Below are 12,651 nucleotides of genomic sequence, written 5' to 3' on the forward strand. Positions count from 1 at the left end.
TTTTTTCGAAAAATGTTGTCACGTCAAAAGGGTTTATTAGTCGAAACGCTAATGGCGACGGATTTTACAAATAATTTCCGTTATGAAATGTCTACTTTTGCACTTTTTGTTACATTTGAAAACTGGCCAGTTAAAGAAACCTGATTCGTATCGAGGATCATGGTTATCTGTCATATGTTGTAAATGGGAACATGTATTTTCCATATTTACTGACGCTTTTTCGTCAATTTGTGAACAATGTTTGCTCGCTCTCATTTTTTTACAGTTTTAACCGTGAAATTACCAATTCGTAATATAATACAATTTATACAGCATGCATAGATAACAATTAAGAATAGTGCAAGTGGTATGAAAATTTGTCAATTAGTGGTGAATAAATGTAGACAGGTGCAATACGGTGTCTAACAAAATTTTATGTTGAAAACTGTGATATCATATGACGTTCGATATTTTTCACGTTGCTCGGTTTTAGTACTATTCGTCACTCTACTCGAGTCTTAATCGAGATTGACATTAATTTGAAAATTGTCATTTGCACGAAAGCTAGTCAGCCGAACTGAGCGAATTTTAATAATTGGAAGAAAATGGTGAAACGTCGATATTTCGGTAGATTGGTATTTTCAGAGATGACATGATATCTATAATACTTATACATAGTGAAGTGGCATTTCTAATCGTGTTTTGTTTGAAACATTTAAAAAAAAAGTAGCAGCGAGTCAAACAAGGCTTGCCGTTTCTATACAAAAATAATAAGATAAACAATTAAATTAATCGGATGTTTACAAATTAATAAATCCAATAACATCTCTTCCAGAAGAATTTTCAAATTAGCAACTCAAGATTTCTGAACTGTATGATAGATTTTTAATTTAACGAAATTTCAGATATGTACCATGATCTTGAATTGTAACTTAAACAGAACATCGAGTGTTCTTTTAATTAAATTTCCCTCTCCGTTCCATCCGGAGAGCAGAAATTACTAAAAAAGAAACGATACTTTCTACCTTGTCCTTTATTTCCAATTAAGGCTCGTAGAATCAAAGTATCATAAGCAAATCTAAAAAAAAAAAAAAAAAGAAAAAAGAAAAGTAGAACTCGAGAATCCGAGGGCTTACGATAGGAAAAGATGGCGGGGCAAACGTTTTCATTTCAATAAAACGAACGATACGATCTGAGCTCTGGTAAACAACCTCTTAAGATAAAGGTTTAGGAGACTCCAAAGGAATTTATTCGTTAAATGTTAAGCTCGCGATCTTAGTTTCTGTCATAAGGAGAAATGTACGACGATCGCTTGAACAGGAAAATCCCGGAGCAATACTGTTGTCTTAATTTGAATATCGAAGTGCAGTATCGCGTATAATGAAATTGAATGTATATCGTATTTAGTCGCGATAACAGCATACTGTTAGTATTTCCGCGAAGATTCCCTCGTCACTTTTGCTTCGCCACCTTTTTATTTCGTTCTCGAACCCGTTTCTAAATGCGTTTCTCTTTTATGCAACACGTTCCCTCGCGTTATCAACGATGCGTTTACGACAACGAGAAGTAAAAGGGCGATGTAAAATTTTTATACGAAACGAATATTAGACGATGATAAGAAATAGTGTTAAAATTTCATAGTAAAATATCTATACGCGTTAATGTAGTGAAAGAGAATGCGGAAAGCGTAAAATTCGTGAGAAAATTCGAACTTGGCGGAGAACGTTAGGATGTTGAAAGAAAAGAATGATATTGTATATTTTTCTAGAGATGGAACGTAATATTTTTTACATTTACGAGTGCCTATTAGAAATTCGCACCTTATCTACTTATAGTTCCGTGCACGTCTTTCAAGATAAAATTTATAGAAGCAGTATGAAGCTACTTGATCTTTCGCTCAGTTACACTTTATGATATTTAATCGAGATTATATATGGCAAAACGACGAAACATACATACATAAATAAGTCTGTCAGAAACTAAACTGATCGCATACAATTTCACTTTTTGTAAATTTCTCAACTTCATCATCCAATACGTTAATATTCTCAAGAAGTAGGCGATTTATTTGTACAAGTTTATTTATTACAAAGAACTCGCATGGAACAACATCAAATTCCACGATACATTTAAATAAATAATACTTGTATCATTTTATCTTTTTGCTATTTTTCAATTAATTCGATCGATCGTGGCCCGTATAATAAATTCATTTCCACTGTGAAACGTAATAACGCTTATACTATTCTTCATAAGTCGTTTGCAGTGAACAAGTGCATTTTATTACACCCATAAAACACGGAAAAAATACATAATCATTGACATAGTAGGATAATTATTAAAGAGAATACTAATTTCGAAAGCCTAAAAACCCGCTCTAGGCGATTAGGAAATAATTTATTGTTACGATCCAGCGGTTTTAATTGGCAAGCTGTTTACGTTTCACCCGAATTCGCTAATAAGAGTGGAATAAAAGAGAAAGGACTGCAGACCGTCTAAATTATTAAAGGGTAATTAGAAACGAGGGCTCCGATAAGGTCTTCGTAATGGCACCTCCTTTGCTTCATTAAGAAATAATTCACCCGGCCTGAGTGGAAAACCCACTCGCCCTTTTTCCTCCGTTTCCTCCCTTTTCAATCCGTCGTTTTATTCTGATCTCGTCCACGACACAATGCCCGTGACGTATAATTGTGTATTACCCATTCTATCCTAATGCGTAAAATCCATTAACGTTAAAAATTATTTCACCCCGGAGGGAAATAGCCCGCGGGAAAAACAAACGAGAAAAGGGTTGGCTCCGATGCTCTACAACTACGTAAACAATGTGATTTATCGTATATTCACTCGACAATACTTTCCTTTCCTTTCCTTTCCTTTCCTTTCCTTTTCTTCTATTATTTTTCCTCTTTTTTCTCTTTTGTCATTACTATATTTCGATTTTGGACGAAGCAAAGAATATAAGAACGTAAATCTTGAAGAAAAGTTTTGTCGAATCTTAATCCGAAGTAAAGAATATAGCCTCGATAAAATGTATATCGATATAGAGACGAATCTAGAAAGTTTTCAAGCATTTAAATGCAATTGCCTTTAGATGTACCTTTCGATCCTCGGAATTTGCATATAATGTTAGCAAAGTTTTACGTAGGACATATTTCTGCTTCGATATGAACGTTGGTAATAAGAATAATAAGAAATTTGAAAGGATTCGTTATCGCTTATTAAGTTATAACTTATGAGTGTGATAGACTAGATCAGAAACAATATCGTACAGCTTTCATCAGTTAACAGAAAGAACATTAGCTTCGTATTATTTTAGAAACTTCCATTCGTTAATTGATTCTCGAACCGATTAAACGAGAGCTTAAACGTGGCGCGCTGATTAAATATAGCCCACATTCTACAAACAGTGAAGCAAAATTTAAAAACGATAATACATCCTCTTATCGAGATACTTCATCGAATTTCAATGGAAAGTGCCATACAAGTTGCGTTTATCCGAGCAAAAATCAGCAGTATTATTCACGATAAAACGGAGATCAAATACTCGAAAACGATTAAACAAGATCTGAAAACGATAATACATCCGATTACCGACGGAGTTCATCGTATTTCACATGGAAACACCATCCATACGATGATCGGCGTTCATTGGAAACAAAAATCAACAACATTATTCAGAGCGAGAGGCCTCGTAGAGAAGCGCGGGGCCGAACCTTTCGAGCTAATAATTCGCCGAAAGTATTGCTTTCCTCCATTGGAATTGCAAAGCAGTTCTGCTAAAAACCGGTGCTGGTGGCTAACGTTCGGCGCAGTTTTTGTCGGTGTTTTGCCAGGGGGACGCTTAACTAAAAACTGGCAACGCGCTCCGTCGTCCACTTTCGACATCAAAGAGCGGATAACAATGAATAAAAGTTCTGCCCCCTCCCCCTAGGACGCTCCTAATTTCGGAAATGGAAACGAGCGGAACTTCTGCCGTGATCACGTCAAGGAAGCATTATTGTTCGGATTGAGGGACGAGACAGGAGTGGGATACGAGGCTAAAATGTCACAAGAGAAATAATTAGCCTGTCGAACGAAGTTTTCGACGAACTCAGATTCCAGGCACTCTGATACCACCGTGCAACGACATTCTAAATGAGTTTCGACCCTTCCTCGCATCAATCGACCAAGTACATCTTCGCGTACCTTGAATTTTCTATCGATGCTTGTCCATCTTCTATTCTTAACTAGGTTTTTATTTTGATATGGGGACGCAATAATATCATGGTATGCATCATACGCTCAAATTTGGAAGTTGTACAAGGTATGTCGTAAAGACACATATAGCTGTTCGATTTCTGGCTCAACAAAGGTCAGAATTATTTCCTCCAAAAAACGTCGTTGTTATTGAAAACAAAAAAAAACGAAAGATCTAGATCGTATGAACATGGTTTGATAATTCCAGTATCAAACTCAGTGTATAGCGAAACAAGAGAATCGGACCACTTCCAGTCGACTAAATTCTGGAAAATCTGCACGTATACTGAAATTCCCCATAGCGATGATGACGGGCAGGCATTATCATCCATCTTGAACGCTTTGAACGAGACCATTCGGCCGGGGATCAATTTCCTAGAGACGCTAAATAATCAGCGAGTCGATAAATGTTCGCCAATTTGCATCTCACGTTACGCGCGCCCGGCCCTCCTGTGATTACGCCACGGAATTGCAACGATGCCTGATTAAAGATGCAACGCGGCATCGAGTGGCCTTCAAAGCCCTTTCGACACGAGACCTCATCCCTCTGTTGGACACCATTTCAATAATTGCGTGTCTTACGATCGGCTAACCGTTTCCCTGTACCTGTTGTGCCCCTCTCTTTGTCCATCTTTGTCTCGTGTTTAACCTTTTGTACCTGTTGTTGTGGTTGTCAGCTTCACGCACCACCAGAGTTTCCCTTCGAAGAGGATAATTAACAAACTCCGCTATGCATCGATGATTAACATTCGATAATTGAGTGTATCGGGAATGAAATTACTAGCGTGTAGCAAGGTTCGAATGGTGGGTGAAATAAAGAGGGATAAAGAGGGATATCGAGGTCACGAGAGAAGGAAGGGTCGTGGTAATTGAGATTCCTCTCGAACGTTCGAAAGTCGCGTCGAGATTTAGAAGAAAGGGAAAAGTATGTGGGAATTTACATGGAAATTGTATGATGTGGTTAATAATAGAGAAAAATTTGAAAAGAAACTGGGGGAGAAAGTAAAACTGATGCTTGACTTAACAATGACTTTTAAGGGAATGTAGAAATGAAAGAGAATTATAGAAATTGTCACTGAAGTAGACTGTAATTGAAATCGTATAACGCGTTTGAATAGTTCGTTTATTTGAACAAATTAGGACAGGTTGTTACGCAGATTCCTCTTAAACAAGATTGGGTAGAAGGTTAAGAAGGAATTTAATTTGACGAGAAATTTCAAAAAAGGAATTGATTATACAGAAATCACAGAGGTAATCCGTGAAAAAGAATCTATATATAGGATCCGTACTATCTTTTGTATCACTTAATTCGTTAAATAATACAGCAAAGCTCGTGGTCATACGTGGTTAAACGAATTTTAAAATTCGAAATGCATGGCGTGTCGCAAAGGGATGAAAATTACGACGTGTCCTTAAAGCGTAAAATTCGTTCGGGAGGCGAAAGCCGTGGCGTCGATAAAGCAACGGTCGCCTCTCTCGATGTAGCAGAAGCGTGAAGGGTTAATGAATGGATATTCAGGCGAATCCGTGCAAACCACGGGCCGTCACGCCGGTGTCCGTAGGTGAATGGGAAACGAGTCGCGAGCGGTCACATCATAAATCGTCATCGACGCGGCGGATTGATCGATATTGCGCCCCGCACCCGTGTCAAAATTACACAGAGATAACAAATTAATTTTCCGATCGCCTCGCGAAACCCGTCGAACGCACCCGTTCGTGCTCGTTCCGGCAAATTTACTCGCTGAACACGATTTTCTCTTTATGAAGTCTCGTTCGGATTAACTTACTCAACTTCGCTTCGAGTTTGGGCCCGTACAAGTTGAGTTATGTAACTTTAAGCCTATGTTCGAGCTGTGGTAATCCGACACGGGTATTTAAAGCTTCCTTCAAATCGATTCGAGGTAACTTGACTTCAAACTTATCTTCGTACGAATCGAATTACATATTTCATTTAAAGTCGGTTAAGTTTAAGTAACCTGATACGGATATGTGTAAAGCTTCGTTCAGATTAGTCAAGTCGTTGGAATTCAAGTAACTTGGCAAACCTAAACGAGACTTACATTCGTGTTTAATGCGACCTTTTCACGGCAATCGACTTCTTCCATCGTATCTACGTATCAAGGTAAGTGGAATGTCTGAAAGCAACAGCGTGAAACAGCTAGAAAGCAGCCTGTTTTATATTTGTTCTGCTTGTTATTCGACGCTGGTCTTGAAATCGTTCCGAGGAATCGCCTAGCACAGCAATTTCGTCCACTCAGATTGAAATGAAGCACACGTGACAATAGCCGTCTCGATGGCCGGATCTCATTCTGCAGCCAGTATTCCAGTTTGTCCGTTTGGCCTGTTTGCTTGCACGGTACGCCTGCGACATTATTCGAGCGACAATAACTGGCCCTATGCTCGGTGAACGAATTTTTCGAACAAACGACCGATCTTGATTACAAATGCGTGTTGTCCTGCTCGATAACAAGAGACGCAAACAAACGATAGTCGAAAACTCGTATGATTCGTAATCTTAGCTTTCAAAGAAGCCCGAGTACAATTCGTAATGCGGATAGAGTAAAGATGATTTCTCAATGTAGATTTTCGTGTTATACGAGAAAACGAGAAAAGATGCAATTTGAAATTAATGAGAAGAAATTTAAAACGTGTATACTGTACAATTAGTATCCTCGCGCGTTCTGTCTTTTATAAACAAAATTTCAATTTTACAAATAAAAGTTATTTAAAAGGTATGTTACATTGAAGAAACAGAAAGAAGGGGACTTTGAATTATTCGTACGATTAAATCCACATTCAACTTCCCGAGGAAATAAACTGGTTGCAGTTTGAAGACGATTTTGACGAAACCCAGAGGTTGTTCAGTGCAAAAATATCGCGCGAAATATTTAACATGTATATAGGAGCGTCGTTAATATAAACAATTCGTTGGAAGGCTACGAAGATAGATTTTCGGCAGATGAGAGCATAAACTTCTCGAGTATTTTTCGCGTAAAAACCTTCGATCGTGTTCCGATATTATTCGAAATTAAATACGGAAGTACCTTGAAACAATGAAAACTAATAATAGCGGCTGCTTTTCGCGCGGTTTATTTATTTCCAGCGGCATTTCCTTGTCGGCTTTAAATATGAGCGTTCGACGACTGGTCGAGCTGCAAGAATTATATTTTCCATAATTATTTCGATTTTCCTGCTTGAAATTTTATATCGTAGTATTTATGATAAAACACAGATAAATTGAAGATCAGCTCGTTCATTAAGATCAGTTCACAGGCCAATTCGCTAGAATAAAATTATTTGGTTCTTTATATTATTTATACCAAGTGGACTTGTTCAATTATGCGTTTCTATTATCATATAAGTGAATTTAATTAACTGACAAGTGTTTGCAATTTTTCTTCGCACTGAACTGTCTGAAGGGTTTTAATTCTTTGCACTCCAATTCTATTAGAACGATTGAAAGTGAGAATCTTAAATTACCTTTTATTACAGTTTATTATTCAATTTGTAAATTACATTCACAAAATCCAGGTAAAAATCTTTATTATTCACATTACCTCAAGAAAGTTTAAAATTCTTGAAGATAGTAATTGAATTAATACGTTCGAAGAGACTTATTCGTCATTGTTCGAGAAGCTTAATGTTGCTAGTTTGTAGGAATACTTTCTATAGATATCAATATCAAGTCAAAAATCGATACTTCATAATTGCAATGTACCCTCTAACTTTATGAGGTGCATCGGTCGATATCAAGTATCAAATCAATACAGGGTGTACCGCAATTGCCCCACGAAACGATATACTGTAAATTTGGAAACACTTTGTACAATATAATCGATAAATGGCATAACTGAGAAATTATTTCGACGATATATTCTAGAAAAAAAACTTAGAAACACCCGATATCGGTATAGTAGATGCCCCAAGTTCCAATAATTCTCACTTAACACGCAACGATATCCACATAAAATTAAAAATGATATATCATTAATTGGAAGGAGTAGCTCCTATCGATATCAAATATCTAGACAAAATTTCTATATGAATGTCTATAAATCGTAAAATGCGAGCAAAGATGAATTGGAGTGGAAAGAGTGAAACTCGAGCATAAGTAGCGGCCGGTTGTCTTTTGTTTTAGTTGGTTTCCCCTATGTTTGCCCGAGTTTCGGCTTTGCATGGCACGTTGCATCATCATCATCGTCATCATCATCGTTCGGTACAGAGCTCGCCATGTCCCTCGCGGTCGCCTAGCAGAACGGCGTCTCTCTGCGACGCTAGTTCCGGTTATGAATCGACCAGGAGCCACCTAGGCCCTCACTATAGCGACTACAACATGCCCAGGAATAATTCGCCTGTGTTGAAATACAACAGCCTAAAGCCACGACGAAGGAAGCACAAACGTTCGCAATTCTATTCACTGAGAATGTGTCGCAGGCACGAGAACAACGTGCACAGGAAGTATCAGCTTTACGCTATTCCGATATACAAGTGCCCTCATAAGAACGGAAGTACCAGTACGATCACGACTATCGTCAGATCTGGTACACCGTCTTTATCCACCAACCAATCGGATCAGAATCAAAATTTTAATGAAAGTTCGAACGAAAGTCGTTCGAACAAGGATCAATCGGACGAGAAACAGTCGAATCCGACAGTGGCACCGCCACCGCCGATTCCAGCGCCAAGAAAGTTGAAGAAGACCGATCCCTCGAAGCACACCTATCAAAACGTCCCCCCTCCCGTTTTTCCACCGAAAAACATCTCGTTGCCGAGGACCAAGGTTTGTCGACTACTCGTGTTCCTTCCTATGTACGTTAAGTACCCGTATTCGTAGCAGTTCGTGAAGAACCGTTGCTGCCGCCCCCCAGGAGATCGCTCGTTTCTTGCGAAGCTGTTGAAACGAACACACTGGGATTGATCGTCCGCAGGGTGATCGATCGATCGGACCAATCGTTCGTTCTTGTGTTCTATCTACGTATCTATCTTGTTTTTACAACATGTTTTTCGAGCTGGATAAGATGCATGTTCTTTGAAGGACGGGTTTATTTACAGTGGGAGAGAAAAATGGAGAGGATTTGTGGAACATTTGTTTGATTAGTTTGATCATGCGTTTTGAAGGAATGTTATGTAGTTTTGAAAGGAAATATATCGTAATACTGTTAGGTAACAGGATGTGCCACGTAATCGGAACAGAGCTGTAGAAGGAAAGATTTGATTATTAAATAAAATTACAGAAAAAGATTAGATATTCAATTTTCCCACCGAATAAAATCATTTTCCATTCGCGAGATAATAATGTCATTAATCAGCGATTTCTATTCGATTAATTTCCTATTGATTTAAGATACAGCGCCTGTATGATTTTCATGTCGCGATCAGTCAACATTTTAAAAACAAATGATTAACGTTAAGAAATTAAAAGACAAGGGCTTTGTTTAACAAACAATGTTATGATCGAAAAATCAAATTTTCGCCATTTCCATTCTTTCATGCATCTTAATTACCAACTCGGTCGATATTCAACGATTGTTCAATATCAGCCAACGATCTCACTCGTTCGATCACATCCCATCGACCTCGTGTAATTAGTCTACGCTTGGCTCGACCATTTTCTTGAATTACCCACTGCTCAAGTCGTATAATGAACCAACGACGTTTATTCAAGAGTAGAAGCGAAAGAATTTTAAAATTCATAAGCATTAGTCATTTGTTTAAATACTTTAAATTAAACAATCCTCTTTTATTTATATCGCTGTTGAATAACATTTGGAAGAAAAGCTACGTTATACGTATTTTGTGCATAGTTATTTATGCATTGCTCGATTATGGTATAAGTTATAGTACTTTTGTGGTATATTTTGAAAAAAGAAAATATATATATATATATGTAATCCCAACAGTTCCGAGATAACAATTTATGTTTTGCAATTGAATTTTTTTCTACTATTTTATCGCGACCAAGATTTAGGCAGCAGCAACGATGTTCTGGAACATTGCATACAAAAGTAAATCCTATCCCTTAAGCACCAGTTTCTAATAATTAGCATCGCACCTACTGCATGAGTACGATTTACGTGTCCGCAATAGATATAAAACAGCAGCTTCGAGCAAATAGGAGGTAGAGTTGCCGGAGTTGCCGAGTTATAATCGGAAATCATATTTTCCCTGCTAAGCTGGATCTGGCCACCTATGTAGCGACCGTCCTTGTGTATGTCGGCCGCGTATCAAGTAAGTTTCCACACTCACGACACAAAAATACTAGTACACACATACACACGTAAATAACAACTGTACACGTTGCTTGCCACAAAGCTTTTCAACCTCATTCATAAAAGGAGGTGAAATATTATTTCGAAGCCTTTTAAAGACTCAGTGGCGCGGTCTCTTTCTCATTTCCTTTTTTCTTTGTGTTTGGAGGAAAAAAAATTCCCTTTTGCACGGAGTTGATATTGTTTTGAAGAGATAGTAAAAAAGATGTTTGCTCGGTCTATTCGAAGCAACGGAGAAAAGGAGATACGGATGCTCTGGTTCGCCAAGTCGCTTCTCGTCGACCGACGAGGAAAATCTTTTTGAGACGCGACACCAGCTTCAAACGATCTTCCTTATAACGAGTACTTTCGCCAAGAGGTACATGATAACCACGTTATGCTCATTCCCGGGATTGCTGTGTATAAGCTAGGATTTATATTTCGCGGTTAAGGAGAAAAGAGAAAATGTCGATCGCGGGTACTGGCTCTTTCACTAATGAAATATAAGAGAAAGAAATTTAGCAAACTATTAAATAAATTAATCGTTCCTCGGGGTAAGAGTATAGCATATAGCAACTAAAAATATTACTGAATATATCGGACATAGGAATTTCGAAAATGATTCCGATATTCCGGAGAGAGGAAATTTTGTACTATTCCTTATCAATTACATAACTTTCCTTTTAGAAGATTTAACGAAAAGGAAAAAAGACGTATGTTCAATTTATCTGAAAGAATCAGTAGAGTATCCAGACAAAACTCGATTGGAATTCGATAATTTAGAAGAAACTGAGTCGTAAAATTCATAATTTGTTTGTAAAAACGAAGCTACCTGGTTTTATTTTTCGAAAAGAATATGGAATAGATAGAAAAGATTGAACGTGATACGATAAAGCGTTTAAATTGTATAATACATTTTTCTCTTCGATAATCCTAACAAGTTGATTTTCACGTTGATCATGTACGATTGACTTGTTTTCAATAGAGCCGTGCCAACGCTATAAATCATATACGACATACGCGAATGACACACGGAATAAATAGTAATATCAGAAAAAAATGCTTCATTCAACGTTATCTGTCATATGATCAATAACTTCGATGAAATTTTCGTTCTCGGAACAAATCGCTTTGCCAGTGAATGAATCAAATAGCCAATTGACGTCGAATATATCGTAGCAGTTTGAACAATATTTGCATATTAAACTTTAATTCGACGAATAGCTATCTCTTTCTCCCGGAACGGAATTGAAATAAAAATTAAAAGGTACAAAATGTTTCGCTTTTCTCGTTTCACTGACTTATCAACAGCAATTTCTGAGATACGATTAATATTATAGAATGCTATTGTTTGAATTAAGATGTTTCCTCCGAATGATTTGCAAAAAGTGAAATAGCCATTGTGTCTCTACGTTCTCTCCGATAAATTCTCTTTCTCTCAAGAACTTTGTCGAAATTTCAACTTTCGCTTCATCGCTAAAGACCACCGCGTATTTCGATCATTTTATCGTTTAATTCGTTCATATAACAAAAGATCGATATCCAAATAATGGAATTACAATCGCCTTTCATTTCCTTCGACAAATTTTATCTCGCATCATTTCAAATTTCAAATTCATCGGAACAATCGCATCCCTCTCAATACTTCCAATTATTTCATTGTTAAAACCATTCGTATAATAAAGAATCCATATTGAAATCCCAATGGACCTATCTTCCAATCATTTGTCTCAACACGCACGCGGTAATTACCCACTAGCACGATCGAAGGATAAAATAATAGTTCGCTAAATCCATGGATAATTTCTCTAAAGTACCATCGAGTCAGTGAAATTGGTTTAATTTGTCGAACATTTCCTCTGAAAAATTGTCAAACAACGAACCTTCGATCGCCTTTCGTTTCTTCTTTCTTTCTGCTTTTTTTTTTTCTTTTCAAAGTTGAAATTTCATCTATTATCGATGATAACCACATATCCTGTAAAATATTTTCGATTTCTCCGGCCTAAATCATCCATATAACAAAGAATGTATATGCATAGGAAAATCCCAGTAGACCTACCTACAAGCGACCAATCATCTCTCCGACCGATGATAATAATCCACTGGCGCTGTTTCGAAAGACGAAATAACATTTCGCCTCCGGGTTCGGTATCGCGATATCCGCCACTAACGACACCTCCCCCGACGG

The 12,651-nt window shown here is 37.5% G+C and overlaps 1 protein-coding gene across 4 annotated transcripts in view; it reads left to right on the forward strand.

Annotated features, from left to right (window-relative positions):
- The window catches only part of LOC117231202 (hemicentin-1), a 427,506-nt gene that overhangs the window by 404,596 nt on the left and 10,259 nt on the right, over positions 1 to 12,651 (forward strand). Inside the window, exon 21 of one of the 4 annotated variants that reach the window (XM_033489394.1) lies at positions 8,354 to 8,995. The exons of the other annotated variants lie outside the window; for them this stretch is intronic. Within the exon in view, the coding sequence (XP_033345285.1) occupies positions 8,354 to 8,995 (642 nt within the window). The remainder of the gene's footprint in view (positions 1 to 8,353; positions 8,996 to 12,651) is intronic. 4 annotated transcript variants of the gene reach the window in all.

Source organism: Bombus vosnesenskii, unplaced genomic scaffold (genome assembly GCF_011952255.1).
Source record: "Bombus vosnesenskii isolate JDL3184/JDL3185 unplaced genomic scaffold, Bvos_JDL3184-5_v1.1 scf7180000013272, whole genome shotgun sequence".
Taxonomy (NCBI): Eukaryota; Metazoa; Arthropoda; class Insecta; order Hymenoptera; family Apidae; genus Bombus; species Bombus vosnesenskii.